The 24,924-nt window shown below is 51.8% G+C and overlaps 1 protein-coding gene across 3 annotated transcripts in view; it reads right to left on the reverse strand.

Annotated features, from left to right (window-relative positions):
• Positions 1-1,408: 1,408 nt before the first annotated feature.
• Positions 1,409-24,924, reverse strand: part of IGF2BP1 (insulin like growth factor 2 mRNA binding protein 1) — a 39,764-nt gene continuing 16,248 nt past the window's right edge. Inside the window, exons 3-15 of one of the 3 annotated variants that reach the window (XM_032871771.1) lie at positions 16,355-16,403; positions 15,766-15,817; positions 13,066-13,129; positions 10,985-11,266; positions 9,769-9,903; positions 8,760-8,882; positions 7,874-8,009; positions 6,255-6,377; positions 5,781-5,900; positions 4,948-5,022; positions 3,555-3,686; positions 3,187-3,300; positions 1,409-1,702 (exon numbers count right to left, since the gene is read on the reverse strand). In XM_032871771.1, coding sequence (XP_032727662.1) covers positions 1,610-1,702; positions 3,187-3,300; positions 3,555-3,686; positions 4,948-5,022; positions 5,781-5,900; positions 6,255-6,377; positions 7,874-8,009; positions 8,760-8,882; positions 9,769-9,903; positions 10,985-11,266; positions 13,066-13,129; positions 15,766-15,817; positions 16,355-16,403 — 1,498 coding nt within the window. In that variant the 3' untranslated portion in view covers positions 1,409-1,609. The remainder of the gene's footprint in view (positions 1,703-3,186; positions 3,301-3,554; positions 3,687-4,947; positions 5,023-5,780; positions 5,901-6,254; positions 6,378-7,873; positions 8,010-8,759; positions 8,883-9,768; positions 9,904-10,984; positions 11,267-13,065; positions 13,130-15,765; positions 15,818-16,354; positions 16,404-24,924) is intronic. The other 2 variants (XM_032871772.1, XM_032871773.1) reach the window with 2 other exon arrangements.

The following is a 24,924-nucleotide window of genomic DNA, read 5'->3' on the forward strand; positions in this document are numbered from 1 at the left end:
CTACTGTCGTGGTTGCAGTGTTGGAAGGAGGGGAGGCCATGCATGGGCTCTTCCACATGCAGAGAGGCCTTCCTCCCTTCCCAGCACACTTGATAGCATTGTCCAAGGTAGCTAAAGTGCACCACCTGGCTAATATGCACTGACAATCAGTATATTCGGAGGGGAGGCCTAACCTCATTTAACTGATGGCTGCCGTCTTCCACAAGCGCTGAACTTCCAACGGGATCTTATTGAGCCTGGTAAATTAATAAATTAAGCTTATTCACCCCTTTGTGCATAACGCTGCTGGCATTTTGAATTCTGTTCTCAGGCACAACTCTTGTGCCAATGATTCATAGAGGCAGAAGCCATCGGTTAAATAGGCCTCTAGGATAAAAACAGAAGCAAATACTCTCCAATGTACTGAATATTCGTAATACATGCCAGATGATGGGCTTTAGCTTTACTGGGAGCTCAGGGTTGGGTTCCACATCCCACCACCACCAAGGGAACAGTGCCGTGGAGGGGGAGTGCCCCACAATCCCTACCTCTGGGAACCAGCCCTTATAGGAGCACATGGGCTGGATTGAGGGCACAGTGGCAGCCTTTGGGGCCACTCAAGTCCTCCATGGAACTGAGACTTTATCAAGGGGAGTCATGTCCCCTTCCCAGTGCTCATATCCAATCATTAAAATAGACTTTAAAAAAATATAAAATCTGCCTGAGAATGATGGGAATCAGGGACAGTACAGTGGTCAGCCCCCATCCCGCTGAGCATTCAGTACCACCCGTGTGCACCTAGATGGGGAGAAGGACACGAATGGGGCAGGGAATCTTGGTGGGGACGTCCCGACCGAGTGGAGAAAATTTTAATCACGCCAATTTTTCACCCCGGTGATCTGGACTAGACCAGCCGTAAGGGCACTCCTTTTAAACGTGGATTACTATATATTTTAATCGTATTTCCCCCCCATTCTTTATTCCTTGCTGTTCCTATTGGTTGGTTAGGGAAGGAGCAGAATTAGACTACAGATGCTGGTGTGTCTTCTCCTTTGAATCAGTAACGTAAGCAAAGCAGTGCACTGGTTCCCATTTTTTCTGGTAGCAGTACAGATAAAACAATCCGTGTGACTATAGAAAAAGGCTATACAGGAACAGGCTATGTCAGGGCATGAGAATAGAGGTATTTTAATCAACGGACCAAGTAGGAGAAGGCTGGAAGGATTTTAGGGTCAAGAAGCAAACCATCCTTTGAGGCTGACTGAAACACCCCTCTGAGTGATAGAAAAACCTGAAGGAAATTTTATTTCTCTTCCCACTGGGGTCTGACCCACCCTCTCGGTGGGACCTGGAGAACTTACTTCAACAATCCACGTTTAAAAGCACCCTGAGCTAGAATCGCCATGGTGACACCCTGAGGGGCGGGCAGTGTCGGGCCAATTGGTTGGGCATGTGGGGCCGAGGGATCAGGGTTCCTCACTGGAACGTCTTTTCTCAAGCAAGTGGGCAAACCTGATCTACATCCCGGCCCAAGTGTCCCTGATTCCCACTCATTCTCAGGCCTGCTGGGGAGAACGCGCTCTCGACTTCAGCCCGTTATCCTTGAGTCGATGTGACAGGGAGGGGCTGGTCACTTCCTCCGTGCCTGGGCCTGGTTACTCTGTCCCTTTTGGTGCAGCTGTTTAACTTGGGCCAGGATGTCTCGTATCTTCCGCTGTGCCATCTGCAGGAAAACCAAAGAGGCCAGAGTGAAGACCCCCTTGAGGATCCCCCAAAGGTAATAAGAGAGCCTGACCCCGGGGGTGAGAGGCCACCAGGACTTAGACACCGGCAACAAGCGCAACAGGAAGAGTGAGGGTGAGCGGGACCCGAAGTTTCTCTGCCTCCCCGTGGGGCTCTGAACACCTCCGGCGGGGGGGGGGCGGGGGTGCGGACCTGAAGGAGGGGGAGGGGGAGCCGGAAAACAAACTCATTCACCAGAATTGAAAAACTGACAATAATTGCCACACACGCTACTGAACCCCAAACAGAACTCCCGGGGTTTCCAGGAGGATGTCTGGTCGGAGGGTCATCATGCAGGAGACCTCCTCACAAATCAGACTCTCCGCTACACGTGCGAACATCGCCAGCCAAGGGGATGAAGTCATGTCCAGATACGGATTTACAAATCAAATGGTGAAACCTAAGCAATGGACAAAAGACCCAAGGATCTGTCTCTTAGAGTCTTTCCCTGTCAAAGGTGCTTTGCTAAGAACAGAGCTCTGCCAGGGAAGCCAACTGGAATGGGGGCGCCCCTAACCACTGACCAGAATTGCTTCCTTCCATAAATGGAAAGCTCGGTTTCCTGGTTCAAGAGAAAGGTGGCGGAGGTTCGGGAAAGGCTGTGGACTCGGGATTCTCGTACTTCCCATGCAGTCGGCCACACACGGATGATTTATAGAAGGTTTCTCTGATTCTCATTCTAACACATGAAAAACGCACGCACCCCCGCCGCCCACGTCGGCACTGGGAACGTCCTGGCCCAGTGCGTCCTTGGATCTATCCTTCACGCGACCACGCTGTACCATGAGGCTGTCACGGGGATTAAGTGAGCTCATATATGTGAGCCACACGGAACGGTGCTCGGTGTATCAGACGCACGCGGAAATCTAGGATACTATCGTGGCTCTTGTTCTCTGAGGACTGTCATGGGAAGTTTCTCGGCCCAGGCCATACAGCAGAAAGGCCACATGGGGTCTGAGCTCCAAGCCCTCTGCCTCCAAACCCCCACTCCTGATGCTGCACGGCCACACCACACTGGGAACCGAGAGCCAGGAACTGGGGTTCTGGGTTCCTGTCCTGCCCTGGACTGCTTAGGCAGCATCTAGCTTAGGAAGCTGCCTATCCTCTCAACAGAAGGGCTCATGTCCAGGAGTCCCCATATCCCTTCCCGTTCCACCGCCAGAGGATTTCAGGGCAATCCCACTACCTTCCAATCAACCTTTTTCTGCTTTTTTGAGATTCAGAGCATTTGAACCTAATATCCACCCTCTTTCCAGACTCCGGGGTCGGTCCCAATGCCGGGCAGTGCTGACTGGCCCACGGAAGTGGTGTGGGGATGGTGAGTTCCGGAATGGGACAGCAGAACCAGAAGCAGGGATGGAGGTAGTCACTGTAAGAAAGCCAAAGGGACTGTACTGGCATGAGGCGGGGGAATGCCCTGTGTACCTGGCTGGCATAAAAATGCCCAATGATCTTGACGATGACCTGGTCATTCTCATCCGGAGTCTGGTCTCTTGGCACCACCACCTCAGCCGCTGTCAAATTCTGCAACTCATTTACCTGGGTGGGGTGGGGGGCAGAGGGCAGCTTAGGGTGCTATCCGGAAAGCACAGAAGGGGCTGGAGGGAGGGGCAGGAGGCATGTCCCTAGCAGGTAACTGGAGGACCTGGGAGCCGGGCCAGGGAGGAGAATTAGGTAAAGGAGCAAGTGGGGGTCCTCAGGTCCTACAGGGTAGGGGAGTAGGAGGCTAGGGCAGAGGCGTGCGGTGTGAGCACTACGACCCAGCACGTCCATCCCTGGCCCTCCAGGCTCACCGTTTTGCCACCTTTGCCAATGACTCTGCCAGCAGCGGACGCCGGCACCCGGATGTGGGTCTCCAGCTTCACTTCCTCCTTGGGACCAAAGAAGTTCTCCTCCTTGAGTTTTCCATAAATTCTTCCCTGAGCCTGAGAGGAGGAGGTCCTTTTTCATCAGCAGGCCACACACGACAGAAGGGAAGCAAAGGAACCGCCCAACCGGAGCCCCCAAGGTGCACCCGATCCCCTTTCACCCCACAGGCCCAGCTCAACCATTTACACCAGGGGATGCGAAAATGGCCCGTGAGCAGCGACCTGTTCCTTCTGCTTCCTTGTAATGCTGGAGAGCCCAGGTGCAGTAACTAAACACATACTTCCAGGGACACTTCAGAAGCTACAAACCCCTGCGGGCTCTGGGATGATCGTGAACAAGGCAGCTCATCAAGTCGGCCAGAGGACAGGCTGCTAGACAGGCCCCACAGCCTCTGGAGCGTCCCTGTTCTCTAGCCCTGCCTAGGTCAGGAGGAGCCAACGGGTTGCTCTCTGACTCTGTGACCACCAGTTCAGGGACCCAGCAATGCAGCCGGACATAAAGAAAGAAAGGAGAGGAGGGAATTGGGCATCAAAGATCTTCCTTACGAAGGGAAACAGGACACAAGAAAGAAGCCCTCAGCCTTCCTTCTGTCCCAGATTTCTGTTCACCTTCAGAAGTAAAGAGCGAAGAAGTCAACAGAAATGGAGTCTGATGCCACATTGCCAGCCGGCACTGCCATGCCGCCCTCGGGCGCCCCCAGCTGGCTCAGTCAGCAAGGCATGCAACTCTCCATCTCAGGGTTGTGGCTGCAAGCCCCACGCTAGGTGTAGGAGTTACTTAAATAAATAAAAACTTTTTAAAAGAAAGTGTTATGTAGGGGCGCCTGGGTGGCTCAGTGGGTTAAGCCTCTGCCTTCAGCTCAGGTCATGATCTCAGGGTCCTGAGATCGAGCCCTGCATCAGGCTCTCTGCTCAGCAGGGAGCCCACTCCCCATTCCCCAGCCTGCTTCTCTGCCTACTTGTGATCTCTGTCCGTCAAATAAATAAATAAAATCTTTAAAAAAGGCGGGGGGGACTGCTCCTGGGTGGCTCAGTGGGTTAAGCCTCTGCCTCCGGCTCAGGTCATGATCCCAGGATCCTGGGATAGAGCCTTGTATCGGGCTCTCTGCCTCAGCATGGAGCCTGCTTCCCCACCCCCCGACCCCCACTCTACCTGCCTCTCTGCCTACTTGTGATCTCTACCCGTCAAATAAATAAATAAAATCTTTAAAAACTAAATAAATAAAAATAAAAATGAAATAAAAAGACGAAGGTGTTCTGCAGATTTCCATTCCCACCCAACCTCGATTCCTTCCTTTGGAAAAACAAAGATGAGAACCTTAAATTGGGCTTCTGGGGGTCCAGTGATGATGACCATACGAACTTTGGAGTCAGGAGTTTCAGGAGGAGCAATCTAGAAAGGAAAGAACTGGTCAAAGAGGTGCCCCCTACCTCCACCGAGCCCCCCACCACCACCCCAATTCCACCACCTACTTCCGAGGGCCAGGAGAAGCAACAACAAAGACCCTGAGCCCCAAGGGCACTGCCCCTGCACCAAAAATGTGATGAGGACGTGTGCATGTTGTGTGTGTGCGTGCCAGGGACATCCCTAAGCAGGGCCTTCCCACCGCCCACCCTCCCAGCTTCCTGGGGAGGCTTCCGTGGGGTCCTGCTTGGAGTGAGGCACAGACAAAATGTCCACGGTGAGGAGGGCAGGGACCACACCGGCAGAAAAGAATCCCTGTGTCTGACCAACTCCTTTAGGACCGCCGACACTACTGGATTTAGGCTTGTGAAGATTAACTGTTTAGTTGGTGTCTCTTCTCTCTGCACCCGACCCCGGCCAAGGAAGGCGAAAAGACAGCTGGCACCTGCCGCAACCACTGAGCGCCGGGCACTGGACGAGCGCGGGGGGCCCCGACTGCCTCACTTTGTGGCGCTCGGACTGGGACGGCAGTCACGAGGGATCAAGGGCTGAGGCTCCGGGGTTGGGGGCTGAACCCACTTCAGTCTGTGCCAGAACCTAAGCTCTCCTCCCAAAGGGGACGGGGACTAGCAGAGAAAAAAGCCACCCAAGAGCAGCCCCATGGGGCATCCAGGAAGAAAGGCGGACGGGGTGGAAGCAGAGGGCTCCCCTCTTCCCAGGACCTGGAAGGAGGCAGAGCAGGTCACCTTAATGGAGGCGCTGGCGAAGCGCGAGAGCTGTTTGATGTGCTGTCCCTTCTTCCCGATGATGGCCCCCACCGCCTGCGCTGGGATGAACACCTGCACCGTCTCCTGCTCCGGGGCCTGCTGCCGGGGCAGGGCGCGTTACTGCCGGGGGCAGGGCGCGGCCTGGAGCCCTTCCACCCCCCAGGCGAGCGTCCTCGAAGAGAAGGAGCCAGACACTGGGCGGCCAATATGGGCGACCCGCGCTGCGCCGGGGCTCTCCCCGGGGCCAAAAGGGACGAGGGACAGTGCTGCCACCAGGCGGCCTCTGCAGCAACATGCACACGGCTGGCAACACTGCACAAGAGGGGCATCCCAGACCTCCCGTCCCTCCTCCCTCACTGCAAATTCCTAAGCATCAGGCTCCCGCGGGGGACTCGACCCTAAGGGAGGCCGTGGAAGGGCCCAGGGACCCCCGTCAGAAAATCTTGCACCTACCATAAAGGAGCTGTAGGGAGCAGCCCCAGTGACACTGCTGGGAGGTGGTGGGACCGCGCTGGACGAAGCTGGAAAAAGACCTACGGCCGCCAGGTTCAGGCCGGGTATGAGATGTGACTGCAGCTGGGGAAGGAAGGTGAGGAGGGAAGAAGTCAGCTCGTGCTGCAGGGCCCAGATGAACCCACAGGGCAGTGCTGGGGTTGGGGGGGTGCAAACACAGCAGAACTGGGCGCTTTTGCACAAAGCCTTCCTGTCCTTCTGGCTCTCGAACGCACACACGCGCGCGCGCGCACACACACACACACACGGCATGGGGCTGTGAGCAATGGGACATGACCGCTGGATCAAAAACCAGCAACACCAACCAGAAGGGTCAACCAGATCCTCAGATGTCCCATCTCCCCGGTGGCTTATTCCACTAACCCTGCCTGCACTGGAAAATTCCATGAGAAGGCACAGCAAGGACAGATCTCCATTCGACCTCCAGGGCTCACCTGTTTTCCTGTACCCCACATTCTCACTCTCCTTTTAAAAAAATCAGCTGAGGGACACCTGGGTGGCCCAGTCGGTTGACTGTCTGCCTTTGGCTCGGGTCATGATTCTGGGATCCTGGGATCAAGTCCCACATCAGGCTCTCTGCTCAGCGGGAAGCATGCTTCTCCCTCTCCCTACGCCACTCATCCTCATTCTCAAAAATAAAGTCTTTAAAAATGAACGAATGAATGAAAACTTAATTTTAAAAAATCAGGGGTGCCTTCGGCTTGGGTCATGATCCCAGGGTTCTGGGATCGAGCCCCACATCGGGCTCTCTGCTCTGCAGGAGGCCTGTTCTCCCTCTCCCACCTCCCCTGCTTGTGTTCCCTCTCTCTCACTGCGTCTGTCAAAAAAATAAATAAAATCCTTAAAAAAAAAAAAGTTAAAACATCAGATGAGGGGTGCCTGGCTGGCTCAGGTGTTAAGCGTCCAACTCTTGACTTTGGCTCAGGTCATGATCTCAGGGTTGTGGGATCAAGCCCCACACTGGGATCCACACCCAATGCAGAATCTTCTTAGTCCCTGCCCCTCTCCCTCTGCTTCTCCCCCTGCTTGCCCTGGCTCTCGTGCTCTTTTATCTCTGAAATAAACAAATAAAATCTTAAAAAACAAATGAGATAAAAATTATGGCCACTCTCCTCACTGAAGGACCCACAACACCAATTTTATAGGAAGACCACAGACCTCAAAGCCCCTGATGAAACCCGACCCACACCTCAGGAATCAGATCAAGAATCTCTATTCATGGGGTGCCTGGGTGGCTCAGTGGGTTAAAGCCTCTGCCTTCGGCTCAGGTCATGATCCCGGGGTCCTGGGATCAAGCCCCACATCAGGCTCTCTGCTCAGCGAGGAGCCTGCTTCCTCCTCTCTCTCTCTCTGCCTGCCTCTCCACCTACTTATGACATCTCTCTCTGTCAAATAAATAAAATAAATAAATGAAATCTTAAAAAAAAAAAAAAAAAAGAATCTCTATTCATTAAACCTCAAAGATCTGGAGGGCTAGAAATCCAAAGGCATGTGGAGGACCCCTTCTTTGGTGCCACAGGCCCAGAGCATCAGGGGAAGCAGCAGCACCAGGCACTCACACTCATGGCGGCCACGTCGTTCTCATAGGCCTCCCGAACCTTCTTCATGATCTCCTGCTCGGCCCTGCAGCAGTTCTCAATGGCCCCCTTCACGGTGATGGTCCTCTCGGGATTATAGAGGGTGAGGTCCTGCAACCTGGCGGGACAGCAGGGCTGCGTCACCCTCCCACCAGCGAGAGGGCCCCGGCTGGGCACCAGCCCCAGATACAGCTCCTGGAGGCTGCGTCCCTGTCGGCAAACAGCTCCCCGTCTCTGGCCTTCAGTCTGTCACCATGGCAGGGCGGGGGCAAGCCAGGTACAGGGAGAGAACACCCGACTGAAACCCCTCGATCTGCGAGGAGTCCGATCACAGACCGCTTTTCAGCACCGGTAAAGCAAAGAGGACGCTCAGGACTGGAGGTTTCTCCAGTGGTTCTAGGCGACCCATCTCCTATGCTTTCAGAAGGGAGCGAGTCTGGGATGAAATGCCGAGGCACAGTGCTCACAGAAGAGATAACTGGTCTGCCTGGCTCCGGTTCTACCAGGAGGGGCGGGCCACGACACAGGTGAGCACACACTTAATCCTCAGACCGGGGCCTCGGTCAGTCTGCTTCTCGCAGCCTGGCAAACACGCCTGACACTGCCATCCCCCTCCCTGCCCCACCCCCACCCCTGCTGCAGGCTCCCCGAGATGCAGGGGACAGGCATGATGGGCAGCCCAGAGGACGGAAGGATGTGCTCCAGCAACCCCAGCCCTCACAGAGATAACCAGCCTTTGCCACTTCACTGATCAAGCTTCCCTAGGGCAGAAACTGCATCCAACTTACAGCCCCAGTATTAAGGCTCACCACTGACACACCGCCGCCCCCGGGCAGCCCCCTCACAGAGAGGTAACTGGGAGCCTTACGAGGAGATGGTGATCTTCGTCTCTGTGTCCTGCTCTACTTTCTTCAGATTGCGCCCTTCCTTGCCAATGAGACGCCCCACAAAGTTATTATGGGCCAGGATCTTCAGGGGAACCTCGTCAGCCCTTGGGAAGGAGGGAGAAGCAAGAGCTGTTAAACGGGGGGCCACGCAGAGACTCAGTCAGCCCGCCACTGCAGACGTGGGGTTTCCAGGACCAACCACGGCACAAAACTACTTTTGAGGGGCGCCTGGGTGGCTCAGTGGGTTAAACCTCTGCCTTCAGCTCAGGTCCTGATCTCAGGGTCCTGGGATCGAGCCCCACATTGGGCTCTCTGCTCAGTGGGGAGCCTGCTTCCCTTCCTCTCTCTCTGCCTGCCTCTCTGCCTACTTGTGATCTCTGTCTGTCAAATAAATAAATAAAATCTTAGGAAAAAAAAAAACAACCCTACTTTTGAAATGATTATGAAAATCAACAATTGGTGGTTGCTTAGTGCTAGAGAAATGGGGAAGGACGGACGAGCCACCAAGGGGCACAGGGAGCAACAGCTACCGGAGCAACAGCTACCAGAGCAACAGCCGTGTTCATTATCCTAACTGGGGTGATCGTTTCACGGGCACGTGCATATTAATACTCGTTCAACTGTTTACTTTAGAACAGCCACACCACAGAATTCCATGCAGCGTTAGAAAAAATGAGGCAGGTGATTAACTGCTGATCCATAAATGGGAAAAAAGCGAACCAGAGAACAAGTTCACTATGGTCCTATTTGTGCTGGAACACGCAGCACACCTGTGCATACGTACGTCCGTGGACCAACGCACACACACACGCCCGTAAATGCACAGAATCGCTAAAAGGGTACACGGGTGTAACTTGTGGGAAAAAGGACCTCACGTTTCAGTTTACGTCCTGTCTCCTCTCTATCTCCACATTCTTGCGAATAAAGCATGTCAGAGCCGGGGAGGGCGGCCATCCCCTCCTCCTGAGAAACGCTGAGTGAAAGCCTTACGTTTTGGTGTCCTTGGCTTCCTTGTGCATGATCTCCAAGATCATCTTACAGGCAGACGAGCAGCCCTCCGGGGTCGAGTGGACGCTGATGGCCTTCTCCGCAGCACCTGCGTTCTCCTTCCTGTGCACGTCTATCCTGAGGACCACAAGGTCAAGGCTGGTTAGGGGTCCCCGGTGAAACCCGGAGTCTTCTTCACCCTCCTGGCCACCTCTCCTCAACCCAAAGTCCAGAAACGGCTCTTAGAACAAGTTCAAGTGCAGAAGTGGGAAGGGCAGAGAAAGGTCCAGGGGAACCCAGGCCGGCCCACTGAATGAGGAGGTGGTGGGGGACGACAGTGGCGTCTGGCATGGGAACACAGGGCTGGCAATCAGCAGCCCACAGCTCTGAAGCTGCATTTCCCCTTCAACACTGGGTGCCCCCGTGAACCAACTATAAAGGGAAAGCACACTGTTCCAAATTAGAAGTAAATAATTAAGGATGCATTTGGAATAAGGACATGATGTGAACTGTTCTTTTCCAGAGTACCCTGATCAGCTATAAAGATTAGAGAAGAGGGGTCAACTATATTCAAATAAAAAAAAAGAAAGTCTGGGATGCCTCGGTGGCTCAGTCAGTTGAGCGGCTGCCTTCAGATCGGGTCATGAGCCCAGGGTCCTGGGATCGAGTCCTACATCGGGCTCCTTGCTCAGCAGGGAGCCTGCTTCTCTCTCTGCCTCTGCCTGCTTCTCTACTTGTGCTCTCTCTCTGACAAATAAGTAAATAAAATCTTTAAAAAAAAAAAAGTCAAATTTTAAAAAAGAGATTAGAGAGGTAGCAGTGGTGGAACAGGAGATGGAGCAGGATGGTGACCTATCACTGAGGGTTGGCTTTGGCCGGGCTGCCCATCCCAGGGGCCACCAGCAGACTCTGTGGCTGACTCACCCAGACTCGGTCTGCCCGAGGACACTTCCTACAAGAAATTCTAGAATCCCTCCTACTAATAATGGTGCGGCCCAGCCACTGGCAAGCAAATGGCATGCCCCAGGTCCATTCAACCTCCCCAACAGCCCCCACCCTTCCAGGAGGCTGAGATTGGAACAGTGACCATCCCCCTTCCCCAATGAAGAGAAAAGGGAACACATTCCAGGAAACATTTCCTGAAAGGTATATACTGAGACATGCCCGGCGTGCAACCAGGAGGCACCCCAGCTCCCACGGCCCCGCAGCTAAGACTCACTTGGACTGGGTCTGTTTTGTGATGTTTCGTATGGTGGCCCCCTCCTTGCCGATGATGGCACCCACATACTGGGTGGGCACCAGGAGCCGCAGGGGGATATCCACTTGCTGCTGCTTGGCTGGGGCCCCCGCTGCCACAGGGGAGCCCTGGCGGGGCTGACCGCGAGAGCCAAAGCCGCCTCGACGCCCGTTCTCAGGACCCTGTGCTATCTGCTCGTCAGGAATGTAGGAGACCTTCAAGGCGTGGTTCTCCAGCTGGTGGCCATTCAGCTTCATGATGGCTCTGAGGACAGAGGGAGAATCTACTGGTCCCTCCAGTCCACGCCAATCACACCAAAGGCCCTCCGTGTGTGAAGCACTCCGGGTTACAACTTGGAACACACTGAAAGCAACGGAGATGACCACCTACCCACCACTCCCACCTCTACCTCAGAGAACTGTCCAGTCTAAATGGCTGAAAACATCAAAGGGAAACCTAAATAAGTTATTCTCAATGAATTTCGAACTGGCTTATTAGTTCCAGCCAGAACTACGTATCACAGGTTACTCTGAGAACCACATGTGATTCGCTGTAAGTAAATAAATATAATAAACACACGATGAAAGAAGGGACTTGTTTTTACACCTGCTGAATCTGAGCCTGGCACCTTCCATATCTGAGGAAACCGTTGTGGGGGGGTGGGAGGAAAAGGCTGGAGAGAGAATGTTCTGCTTACAGCTTGGAAGCTGGAGTTTAAGTCTATCTGGAATGTCTGAAAAAGCAAGCTTCCTCCCGTCCCACAGCAGCCGATGCAGGTCAGAAATGTTAACAAGGCAGCAAGAGGCCGTGGGGAGTAAGCCGGTGTTGACATGACCTTTAGAGCCAGGCTAAGAAAGGGGCAACAGGGACGTCCAGAAAATTCTGAGCCCAAGAGCCACTTAAAAAAGTGCGGGCATGGGGTGCCTGGGTGGCTCAGGGGGTTAAGCCTCTGCCTTCAGCTCAGGTCACGATCCCAGGGTCCTGGGATCGAGCTCCGAGTTAGGCTGGGAGCAGGGAGCCTGCTCCCCACCGCCGCCTACTTATAATCTCTGTCTGTTCAATTAAAAAAAAAAAAATTGCGGGCAGGGCACCTGACAGGTTCGGTCAGTAGAATATGCTAACTCTTGATCTCGGGACCCTGCGTTCGAGTACCACGTTGGGTGTAGAAATAACTTAAAAATAAACTGTAAGGGGCACCTGGGTGGCTCAGTGGGTTAAGCCTCTGCCTTCGGCTCGGGTCATGATCTCAGGGTCTTGGGATTGAGCCCCGAATCGGGCTCTCTGCTCAGCAGGGAGCCTGCTTCCCCCCCACCCCTCTCTGCCTACTTACGATCTCTTTGTGTCAAATAAATAAATAAAATCTTCAAAAAATAAAAAACAAAATAAATAAAATAAACTTTAAAACAAAATAAAGAAAAAAAAAATAGGACGAGGAAGCGGTGGGATGCCTGTGCCATCAGCAGGCTAGAGGCAGCATGCTGAAGCAACAAGAAAGCTGTCAAAAGCCCAATGTGGCAAAAAGCCCGTAACAGGTCAGATATGAATGAGTAAATGCACGGACTGTACAGGGTCCGTCAGTACCAGCAGGTGAGAATATAACTGCTCAACCAAAGGGCTTAAGGAGCTAGAAAGCATGCGTGTGACTGGGCGAACAGGACCCTACAAGAGCAGAAACTGGGCTTGCGGCATCATCCGCAAGAAAATGTCTGCCCCCGCCACATCAGAACACGAACAAATCCCTTCTGTGAATCTCGCAGTTCCTCCTCCCTAACACTAGATGGCGCGGTCAACACGGCAAAGGACCCTGCCAGGGCAACTAGACATCCCAGAGAAAGCCCACCTTTTCTCCTAGAGGATTTCCCACCTTTCCTGGGAAGGTCTCTCTGGGTCCCTTCCTGTCCATGATTTGCTATCGATCCTGAGGAGTTTCTGAACCCTTGAGACCCCTGAACCAAAAAAAAGTCTGCGACCGGCTGTCACCGTAACAGGACCCAAGCAGGCACTGTTGCCTGCCTCCAGTGCCTCACGAAGACCCTCCCCACCCCGCTTCCCAGCCCACTCACTGCCTGGTCTGCTCCCGGTTGGAATAGGTGACATTCACCACCGCCGTCTCACTCTCGGTGTTCACTGGGGGAGCAAAACAGAGGCCAAGGTTAGAGCAACACAATCTGGAGATGCCACCAATGAACCCCAAGTGTCAAAAGCTCATCCTTCCAGGTTAGAAGATGTTGAATGTGTTGAAAGAAGGAAAGACCTGAATGACAAGGCAAACTACCCACCCCTGAGGCCAGTCTCTCCAGAACTAGAAAATTCAAATTAACCTTTTTGCATTTTCCCATCCATGTCTTCCTCTAAATTTCCCCCTGGCCAGCACCTCCCAGCCCCTGACCCCACACTGGGCAACCGAACGGTGAGGTCAGCATAGCAGTTAGGCAGCAGGGAGAGCACACACACCGGGTCTGGGATTTCCCGTTTATTCTCGGGAAGTTAAACTTTGTCAAAAATCCACACACAGTAAGATCAGCAATTTACGGAAGCAAACATCCCAAACATGGTCTGTAAGCATATGGCAAAGAGACCCACTTCCGCTGCAGACCATCCTCAAGGACAGATGGACCACAAGTGAGCTATCATAACCTAAGCTAAACGGGCTAAGAGGAGTAGCTACTGGGGAACCGAGGGGTGGCAATTTCCTGACTCGGTCTTCCACACTTCTTGGCAGTGAAAATGCACATTCTATCCATCAAAAATTCATGGTGCCTGCCATGAATCCCATCCAAGTCCTCTGTTCTTAACCATGAAACCTCTTGGTCTTCATTCATTTGAATTTGCCATATACTCTTTCCTACAGGGAGAGACTGGGCTGGACGATAGAATTCCAGGAGGTCTGAGGGCGCGTTTCTTATTTTAAATTAGTAAAATTAACCTGTCTTGTGTCTGTCTTTTGATTCGGGGTTCCCTGGGCCAGCTCAGCCCTGGGGTGGAGGACAGTGACAAAAACCAAGCCTCTGCCCCCCTCACCCTGAGGATAACAAATGCTCAGCACAGACCACTCTAAGCCCCTCTGGCCTTCATCCGCAGAGCTCCCCCAGCTCAGCGGTGAGTGAGGGAGAGTCCTCAAGAACAATCTTGCCCATTAAACTGAAACCTCATAATGAATGAAACGGTCAAAGGCCCTGCCTTCCTGGAGCTTACATTCTAGCGGGGGCAGACAACACAAAGCACAATAAGCAAATTCTCTAGCTTATCAGAAGTTGATGAACGCCATGGAGAAATGTCAATCAAGGTTAAAGGAGGTGGTAGGAAGAGGTGCATTTTAAATAGAGTGGACAGGGGGCGCCTGGGTGGCTCAGTGGGTTAAGCCTCTGCCTTCGGCTCAGGTCATGGTCTCAGGGGCCTGGGATCGAGCTCCACATGGAGCCCCACATCGGGCTCTCTGCTCAGCAGGGAGCCTGCTTCCCCCCTCTCTCTCTGCCTGCCTCTCTACCTACTTGTGATCTCTGTCCGTCAAATAAATAAATAAAATCTTTTAAAAAATAAATAAACAGAGCGGACAGAAAGGACCTCACTTAGAAAGTGACACCAGAAGACTTTCTCTGTTGTCCAGCAAAATCAAACATTTCCCATTCTGTTCTCTCCAGGGAGCGGGTCTCCCCTCCTGATATGATGTGTTAGAGCTCCCCAGTGAGCCCTGGACAGATGTACACTAGCTTGGCCTCGGGACCTCCCTCCCAGCGCAGCTCACGCTGAGGTCCCCAACCAGCGCTCATTCTGGCTGTTTGTCCAGGAGTAACTCAGTCATTAGTCCAACGCGCAAGCCGTACGGGGCAATGGTTATCCGTGTGTCCAGCTGTGTCCCGGCATTTATGATAAAAAGGCACCCTACCGGATCAGAGCAGGAGAACACACTTGATGGACTCAGCACTTTACCTCAACGCAGGCTGGTATTTTAATCTACAGTGATTTCTAGATTGCGCCTTTCCTCAGAAAATGGAGATAAGCGCTTAAATCTCGACGGGGTGATTTCTTTATGTTTCTCGGAGAACTACAAACTCCAACTGTATCTTCTCGGAACGGCCAAGCTCTACCTTGTATCCATTCAGTCAAAATCATCCTTATTTTCGCTCATTTCCTCTTAAAATTATTTATAACTTGAAGCAATGGAGAAACCTCAGAAATCTTAGCAAATAGTGTGTGACCCAGACTTCTTAGTATTTCTTCTGAAATACTAAACGCACTCTTGAAACACCGCGCCCTGCCCATCGCCATGCACCCAGTAATAAAATCTTTGTGTTTTTTAATTGACCAGACATGTAGCAGACCATCAGAGCTTCTGCAAAGAGATAACCAATTACTATTCCAGCCAAATATTAAGAATCATGAAGCTTTTAAAATGCAGGAGCTGCAGACTTCCTCGGGCTGAGTGCCAATTTCCATGCTCATCCTACTGCTCAACTCTTCAGACCTCTCTTTCAACAGTGACTGACCCCTAAGAGCCTGGGACCCCATGCAGGAAATGGGTGACTTTTGCTCATTAAACAGGGAAACCCGCTCCAGAGAGAAGCAGCACAGCCAAAGCCAGGCTGACGTGCCTACTTCCCCCATGCGTGTATCTCCCTTCATGCCATGTTCTGTCTGTCTGTCTGTCTGTTTTTGGTACGCCAGGTGGTTGTGGTCATGGAAAACGAAGCAGAGAAGATCCCCCAAACTGCTCCAGCATGCATCCCCCACCTCCCCACTGCCCATGGCCTCTGTACCCTTACCTTGCTCGCAGTTCTCCACTGTACCGTACTGAGCAAGCAGGCTGTCCAGCACCTAGGGGCATGGAGGAAAGAGGAGAGGAAGCCTACTCTGAGCATCCCAGGAACTGTTCACCAAGCCGGCCACCGGACACCGTCACCCCAGAGCACGGGGGCACAGGCAGAGGCTCAGGAGGAGACTGAGTAGTATTCCTGGCTGGACGTACTCTTTGTAGGGTACTGATACTGCTGGTAACTTGTCGAGGTATCAAGTGCAGAAATGCACTTGAGCACAACAAAAACGCATCCAAGGGCCTTTCTGGAAGGAGACTTGGGCCTCTGGGGTCTAAGTCTGGGGCTCAGGGAACATCCTACCCACCTCCCCAACGCCTTTCATCACAGGGACAAGCCCAAAGGGCTAACCTGGGTAGTCCCAGGCTGCGGAGGAGACCCAACCAACCTCCCTCAGCACTAGCATCCCTGGCAGACCCCCACACCACCAGGGCGGGGCAGGGGTGGGGGATTCCCCAGTCATCTCTGCCAACTCAGACTGGCCTGGACTTCCTTTCCCGTCTCCACTTCCCCATGTCTTGCATTGCCCCCAATCACTTACTTCCCAACGGAGCTGGGGTGGGATATTTCGAATCTGAATTTTCCGACTCCTGAAATCAGAGGGAACAGGATTAATGGTCATGAAGCTCTGGATGCTTTAGGGACCTACGACCTGGCAGTGTTTAACCCCTGTGTGCGTCTTTATCTCCCTACCTCCTGTTCAACACCAAAGTCTGAGAATTCAACAATGATAACCTTTGGGAATGAAGATCTGGGAGAAGGGCATCTCACTTCCCAGGGTACCATAACCCTCCCAAACAGAACCTGCTTTGTTTGTCCCTCCACCCAGGTCTCTCCCTCTCTTACCTTCACTAACCACCTATTTTCACCTCTTACCTCCTACGGAGGTGTCAACGTTTCAGGGACTAGGAATCCAAAGCTGCTACAGAGACGTTATTCATTAATCTGATACCCATTTAACTGTGCCTAGTTCAAGCTATATTTTGTTCTAGATACTGGCAACACGGTGACAAACAAAAGAGACAAGGTACCTGGCCTCAAGGTGCTCACAATTTATTGGGAGAGACATACATGCAAATAATTGACAGCAGACTGGTGGTACAGCAGAGCTCAGTGTTTCTGATGCAGGTATGGATTTAAATCTCTGCTCCACTTAAGAGCACTGATCTTAAAATTATTTCACTTCTATGAGGCTCACTTTCCTTTCTTTGTAAAACAGGGATAATACCTTTCACAGGGTGGTTTCAGGTGATGTTAGATAATATCAGAGCTTAGCAAAGGGCTTCAAGTACTTAAGGTGTAGTAACAGCCGCTCCTGAAATACTAAGGTGGAAACACACCGACACGGCATCAGGACCGCCACTTTCCCTCCTTCCAGATGCCTTCTCTTGTCTCCTTCCCATGTTTCAAATACCTCTTAGAAGTGTAATCTTCCCCAGGAAGGCTTTCAGGTTCAAGGTTGATTCCCAGGGCAATTAACTGCTCACTACCCAAATCGATGTCCTAATCCCTGGGCTTAACGAACATTTCAATTGACTTGATCTTCACTGGTCAATTGTCATTTATGTCTCGGTATATCCTTGATCACAAACTTAGTTCAGGGACATGGTCCAATGAAATTCTAATGGCATGAGGGAAAACGAACCTGGGAAGCAGAAAATCCAGTTCTAGCTCTTAAACTACCGGACTGGGTCTTCATCTGACTAAGCCAAGTAAGCTTCAGGCCTCAGCGTTCCTACCGGGCCCTTGTCAGCTCCTGCCAAGCTAGAGGAGACGGGTGTTGAAAACACAGGACGAAGGGATGCTAAGCTCTCACCATAAAAGCTTCCCTCTGCACTCTGTCCTACCTAAGTCCACTCACTCACTCCATCCCTGGGACCTTAAAGGGTCAAATGGAAACTGAAGGGTCTCCAAGATCCCTTCTAGGCTGTGCAGCTCTGAGCATGGAAAAGTCTTTATTGATGAAATACACAAGAGAAATCTCTTCCTGGGACAAAATGACTGCAGGGAAAAGGAGGATCCGTGTTGAAGGGAATCTACATGTTTAAGGATCTTTACCTTGGGTGGTTCATGAACCCGACCTAGAGTCATCAGACTACACTGCAGAACAAGACAGCCAGGATAAGACCCATGTCCAGTTCCTGTCCAGTTCCGGGTCCTCAGATCCCACACCAGGCCACCTTCTTTGATTCCATTAATAGGCAAAAGAGGGGGCCTGAGGTATGGCCTTGTGAGGGAGGATGTCCCATAGAACACTCATTTTGTGCCCAAACAGGCAGAGAAAATGCAGAAACCCTCACAGAAGAAGTCCAACTGTAGGGAGAATTACAGAAGAGATAGTTACACCACTGGAAGACTGAAGACACGGGTCTAGCTTGATGCCCCACGACAGGAGTCCCTCCCTCTAGCAAACTCTTGCAGATGAAAAGGCAGGGGCTGCCTGCCTGGGAGCTCAGACCAGTAAGGGCCTATAGCCACCACAGTGCGGGAGCTCAGCGTGACGATGGCTCTTTCAAGATGGTCCCTTAGTGTAATCTCAAGTAGAAGGTCAGAAATACCCTCCCCTCCTCCTCCTCCTTCAAACTCCTAGGTTTAGGGACTTTTCTTTTCAAGGTAGGGAAGAGTTGGGGAGGGGATGGGGTGAGGAAATCAAATCTCGGTTTGGGGTTTTAATCCATATCCTGAAAGCAATGGCAGTTTGGAATGTCTGGAATGTTCCAGGAGAAGGAGGGGGAGGAGGGCAGGGCCACACAACCAATGAAAGAAAAGACCTCCCGGCAGCCCTCTCCCACCCCCAAGAGGTGGAGACTCACCCACCCCTCTAGGACACACACACCCAATCCTGGGAACCCCGTCAGGCCCCCAAACCTCCTTCCCGAAAGCCCCCAACCCTGACACACACACTACAGAAGCCACGGAAGACCCTTTGTCTTTTAAGCTCTTGGCCTGGTTTCTATTACTGATGGTGCTACCTAATTTCTTTCAGGCCCAAACACGTGGGGCGATGTTGGAAACTGTACCCAGTCCTCCCCTCCCAGGACCCCCGATGAACTCCTCTGCCCCACAAACTATGGAAGGCCAGGGGTAAGCTGGGCCAGAGTGGTATGTGGAGGGCTTGGGGGTCCAGAGAGAAGCCATGGCATTTGATGGCTTGTACCATCGTTTCCTCCTATGGAATTGGACAGGGCTTTTGTGAGCAGACTTCCAGAGATAAGCTGCGCGAATGGGGGTTCCTTTTGTGGGAGTGGACGCACAATCCCTGGCCAGGTCCTCAGGAGCCCACAGGCATCCAGACAAGCATGGAGGGAGACAGGGAGGAAGGGCTGGCCAGGAGCACTCTCACTGGGCAATGGTAATGCAGTCGTTACAATATTTAGACGTCACTGCTGGGGCAACAGTGGGAAATACCAGCGCCTCCAGTCCCAGTCCCCTGCCTCCCCCAACAACTAAAGGGTCCTCGTACGGCCCAGGGCCCCACTCCACACTCCAATGCACCAGCCTCCACTAGGGCTGAGTAGTACCTCTGCCCTACAGGTAATAGGGCCCTCTACTCTGAGCAGAGCCTGGAGGGCCCAAACCCCAACACCCTTCGTTCAGAAAAAGCAAGAGAATGCCTAGAGGTTCACGAAGCACACCTCAGCACCCAGGAGCTGATAAACCTGTTGAGTGATAGCCCCTGGCAACGAAGGCAATGGTTTCACCAACCTAATTCCTTCCCTGGGTGCCAACGCCCTGTGGCTTCTGACCTCTTTGCCTGCCTTGACCTGAAGGGCAAGTTACCAAGCCCTGGGGCAGCTCCCAGGACAGAGGAACCACAGGGGACCCACCTCTCCAATGCTGGGGGAGGAGGGTGCAGGGGTGGGGTGGGGGGCCATGAAGGCCACAGAGACCAAGTGACCATTTTCTCAAGCCTCAAGTCTCAAAGACCTTCTCAAGTCTTTCTTAAGACTATCTCAAGATGGTCAAGAAAGACCATCTTTCTCAAGGGAAGATTTCAGCAGAGAACAGAGGGAGAGAGCACCCATGCGACAGCGTAAGGAGTTAAGGAGCAAAACCAAGAATTTCCGGAAGCACAGGAACGGACACCGGAAAGGGACAACACCAGAAAGGGACGTGGTTGGGAGTTCTCCCTGGGAAGGAATTCTCATCCTTTTCACCTTTTCAGAGAAGTGTCACTGACTTAGACTGGGAAGGAAAACAAGTCAGTTAGGGAAGGGCCAGCATTTGAGGAATGCTTAAAAGTCGTGAGGCTGAAATTCAGCACTTGCTAGAAGACCCTCATTACCCGTGAGGGTGGGGTCCGAGGCTCCATTTTACAGACCAGGACCCTGAGAATGGAAATTGAGTATTTCTGCCAAGCACACAGCTACTAAAAGCCTAGTCAGGCTTGGAACTCAAACCTTGTCTGATTCCAGACTCTGTGTGCTGTTTCGTGCTGCTATTTTGATGGAAGAAAGGAGACAAAAAGCCTTTGCCAAAACTCAGCCAAGTCTGGCCAAAGGACAACCAAAAATATTCAGAATTTGGGGCGCCTGGGTGGCTCACCCGGTCAAGCGGTTGCCTTCGGCTCAGGTCACAATCTCAGGATCCTGGGATCGAACCCCCAAGTTGGGCTCTGCTCAGTGGGGAGTCTGCTTCTCCCTTTTCTCTCTGCTGCTCCCCCTGCTTGTGCTCTCTCACTTATAAACTCTAATAAAATAATTTTTAAAAATCTTTAAAGAAAAAAATATTCAGAATTCATACAACAGGGGTGCCTGGGTGGCTCAGTCATTGAGCATTTGCCTTTGGCGCAGGTCATGACCTCTGATCACCAGGAAGCCCGCTTCTCCCTCCCCACTCCATCAATAAATAAGTAAGATCTTAAAAAAAATTTTTTCATACAACATAGTGAACAGCGGGCCTGGCCAAGCGGGTACTATTCTCCAATAAATCAAAATGTCCCACCTGTAATTCCATAAGCTCTTAACTTCTACCATAAATGGGTGAAGTGATTCTACCGCATATTGAACACTGATTAGATACGGATAACACTGTTAATTAAAATCCGTGATTTTGCAAGTTATTTTTTTAAGTAGGCTCCATGCCCAGTGTGGAGCCCAACACAGGTCTTGAACCCTCGACCCTGAGATCAGGAGCTCAGCTGAGATCAAGAGTCAGATGCCTAACTGATTGAGCCACCCAGGCGCCCCTCAAGTTCTTATATTTCAAAAAAAAAAAAAAAAAAAAAAAAGAGAGAGAGAGATAGGGAGCCTGGGTGGCTCAGTCAGTTAAGTGTCTGCTTCAGCTCAGGCCATGATCCCAGAATCCTGGGATTGAATCCCGCATCAGGCTCCCTCACTCCACCTGCTTGTACGCTCGCGTACGCTCGTGTGCACTCGCGCGCTCTCTCTCTCTCTCTCTCTCACTCTCGCTCTCCGACAAATAAACAAAAACTTAAAAAAGAGAGACAAACAACTACAGATAAAATAAGGTGCCCAGGGCGCTCTGCTCAGCGGGGAGCCCGCTTCCTCCTCTCTCTCTGCCGGCCTCTCTGGCTCCTTGTGATCTGTCAAATAAATTAATTAATTAAATCTCTAAAAAATAATAAGGTGCCCAGGATTTGCAGCAAAATAATCAGAGGGTGAAGAAAAAATAAACCGGCTCAATATGTTGGTATTTCTAAAGCTAGGTGATGGGTACATCGGAGACTTATTACATTATCCTTTATACTTCTTCACCTGTATACTTTTTTTTCATCATTAAAATTGTTCTAAGTGGGGCTCAAACCCAGGACCGTGAGATCAACACCTGGGCCGAGACCAAGAGTCAGATGCTTAAGCAACTGAGCCACCCAGGGGCCCCTAAAACTTTTTTCAAATTACTCCAGGTTAGCCAGTTTTAAAGTCATAGCAGGTTCCAAATAAATTAACGGATCTAACGAGGTTTTCCGGTTAGGGTTGTATGACCAAGAATGCAAGCCTCCGTGATGAGCCTGCTGGGGACTGGACGGGGCAGGGGTCTGGGGTCCAGGGCTGAGAGGAGCGGATACACAAACGACAGCCTTCAGAATGGGGCCTCCCCACAGGGCAGAAGGCACAGGATATATAAGGACTCCAGGTCTCCTGGAAAATGGCTGAAACCTGCCCCAGGGAGTGTTCTATACCTTTTTTCCAACCCCACAGCCCCAGAGGAAGGGATCTCACCCCCCTCTAAAAGGAGAAGTTCCTTTAAACCAGGTGGCCTAAACCAGCAGAAAGTGGAGGGAGTGAGAGGGAAGCAGCAACAAGTTTTGGAAATCTTGTCAAGCTTGGGGCCCCTGATCAAGAGTCAAACCTGGACTTTCATCTCGGCAGAGAACCAGGATTAAACTGGGATTTCCAGATGAGATCCTTCACCTCCAGCCCTCCCCCAGGCTGTGATTTTCTGCCTAGCAGGCTGTGTGGCCTTGGACAAGACCAACCTTCAACCCTCTGGACCTCAGTTTCTCACATGTAGGAAACAAGGACCAGGACTGGTCTGTTTTACAAGGGCTTGTGTTCCCAGCAGGGATCAACCCTGTCTACCTACAGGAAAAGGCTTTCTTAAATCTGAGGAATTTTCTATGGCCTAATGGTCTTAAATAAGTGGTTCTTTTTTTTTTTCTTTTTCTTTTTTTAAGATTTTATTTATTTATTGGACAGAGAGAGTACACAAGCAGGGGGAGCAGCAGAAAGAGGGAGAGAGAGAAGCAGGCTCTTCGCTGAACAGGGAGCACCACACGGGGCTCGATCCCAGGACCATAGGACCATGATCTGAGCCAAAGGCAGTCGCTTAACCAATGGAGCCACCCAGGTGCCCCTTAAATAGGTAATTAACACCCTCTCACACACATACACCTTTGTCGATACTCCATCCCCCCCAGGAATGTGATAAAAGCTAAGAACACTCTACACCAGAAAAGTGCCAACGTTCCACACACAGTGTCAAGATCTCAGGAGTTCATGGAGACTTTGGAATCCATCCATATGTCCACAGTGAAGACATCCTCCCACACATCTTCACATGGAACTTCATCCCAAGGATGCCTCAGTCCGGGCTCAAACCTGCAGACAGCTCCTCAAAAAGCTAGGAAGAAACTAAGCCAAGACAATGAGAACACAAGCCTGGCTGGGGAGGTGGCCGGAGACTGCAGTTACTGGCATGTCCGGCAAGAGCAAGCCACAAAGGTTACTTTCCTTTCTCATCCACAAACTCACGACTGTGACTTGCATCAAGGCTTCTGTAAAATTTGTGAAATCTAAATGCTGTTTGCGGGCCCCTGCTGGCTGGGTCAGCAGAGCGTCTCACTCTACATCTCAGCTCATGTCATAGTCTCAGGGTCTTGGGATTGGGCCCCATGCTCACTCAGCGCAGTCTGCTTGGGATTCTCTCTCCCTCTCCCTCTGCAACCCCCTCCCCAGCTCCAGTGCACACACTTGCACACTCTGTCTCTCCCAAAGAAACAAAATCTTTATAAATAAATAAATTATAAAATGCTGGTTGAATGCTTCCCAGGAAAACTTAGCATCTGAACTGGAATAGACTCTAAGCATAAAATACTGCACACCGGATTCCTTATGACTTTGTACCCCCTCCCCCCAAAAATAAAACCTCATCATTACACTGATTACATGCTGAATTAATAATACTCTGAATTGGGGCACTTGAGTGGCTCAGTGGATTAAAGTCTCTGCTTTCAGCTCAGGTCATGATCCCAGAGTCCTGGGATCAACCCTGGCATCAGGCTCTCTGCTCGGCGGGGAGCCTACTTCCCTTTCTCTCTCTGCCTGCCTTTCTGCCTACTTGCGATCTCCGTCTGTCAAATAAATAAAATAAAAATCTTTTTTAAAAAAGTGGGGGGGGTGCCTGGGTGGCTCAGTGTTGGTTAAAGCCTCTGCCTTCAGTTCAGGTCATGATCTCAGGGTTCTGGGATCAAGCCCCACAACAGGCTCTCCACTCAGTGGGGAGCCTGCTTCCTCCTCCTCTCTCTGCCTGCCTCTCTGCCTACTTGTGATCTCTGTCTGTCAAATAAATAAATCTTAAAAAAAAAAAAAAAGTAAGGGTGCCTGGGTTGCTCAGTGGGTTAAGCCTCTGCCTTCAGATCAGGTCATGATCTCAGGGTCCCGGGACAGAGTCTCGCATCGGGCTGTCTGCTCAGCAGGGAGCCTGTTTCTCTCTCTCTCTCTGCCTGCCTCTCTGCCTACTTGTGATCTCGCTCTCTCTCTCTGTGTCAGATAAATAAATAAAATCTTCCAAAAATTTTTAAAAAACAATACTCTGAATTTCCAAGTTAATTTTAGAATTAATCTTTTACATTATTTTCCCTCTTTTCTGACATGACTATTAGGAAATTTCAAAAATTTAAAAAAAGAATCTAAGAAAAAAAAAAGAAACTTACATATGTAGCTGTCAATGTACTCCTACAGGACAGGGCTGCCCACTGTGCTACAATGGAGAGCATAAAGTGATGGAGACAAGCGTGCCTCCTGCTCTCAAGGAGCTGACAGTCCAGTAGGGGACCCCATTTGGTTGGAGATGAGAGAAGGGACTGGACAAGGTTAACTGGGGGGTGGGGGGGGGCTGTCCACTGCATCCCTTTACAAGTGGGTGATCCTGTTGACTCTTCAACAAGAGAGTCCCCCGCGGCTGATGCAGGAGAAGCACCCTCCCGAGCCTGGCCCTTCTCCCAGTTTTTTCCAGCTGGAAGTCACGCATCTAACATGCCCTGAAGTATCAACGTCAGCCTTTTCCCTAGGAGTACCACTAATCCAGTCCTCCCCCCCCACCCCCACCCTGCCTCCTTATCCCTTATAGGGTGGAGAGGATGAAAAAAATAACTGTCCAGGGAAGCCTCCGAAGGGGGCGGACCTGGCACGCTCCGGGCATGGCAGGAGCTGAGAAAGGGGGCGGGGCCGGAGAGGGGAGGAGGAGCTGGCCCAATGCCCAGGGCTCTGTGCCAGGCTGATCCAGAGGCAGGGCAGCCAGACAGGCAGGCTGTCGGGTGGGCTGACGGGCAGGGTAGGGGCTGGAAAGGAAAACATGAACCTACTGCAAGGTACGGGAGTAGGCAGCACAGACGCCACCGCCCAGGTGAACGCTAGGGTGTTAGGAGGG

Source organism: Lontra canadensis, unplaced genomic scaffold, assembly GCF_010015895.1.
Source record: "Lontra canadensis isolate GAN:19392208 unplaced genomic scaffold, GSC_riverotter_1.0 scaffold43, whole genome shotgun sequence".
In the NCBI taxonomy this organism is placed as follows: Eukaryota; Metazoa; Chordata; class Mammalia; order Carnivora; family Mustelidae; genus Lontra; species Lontra canadensis.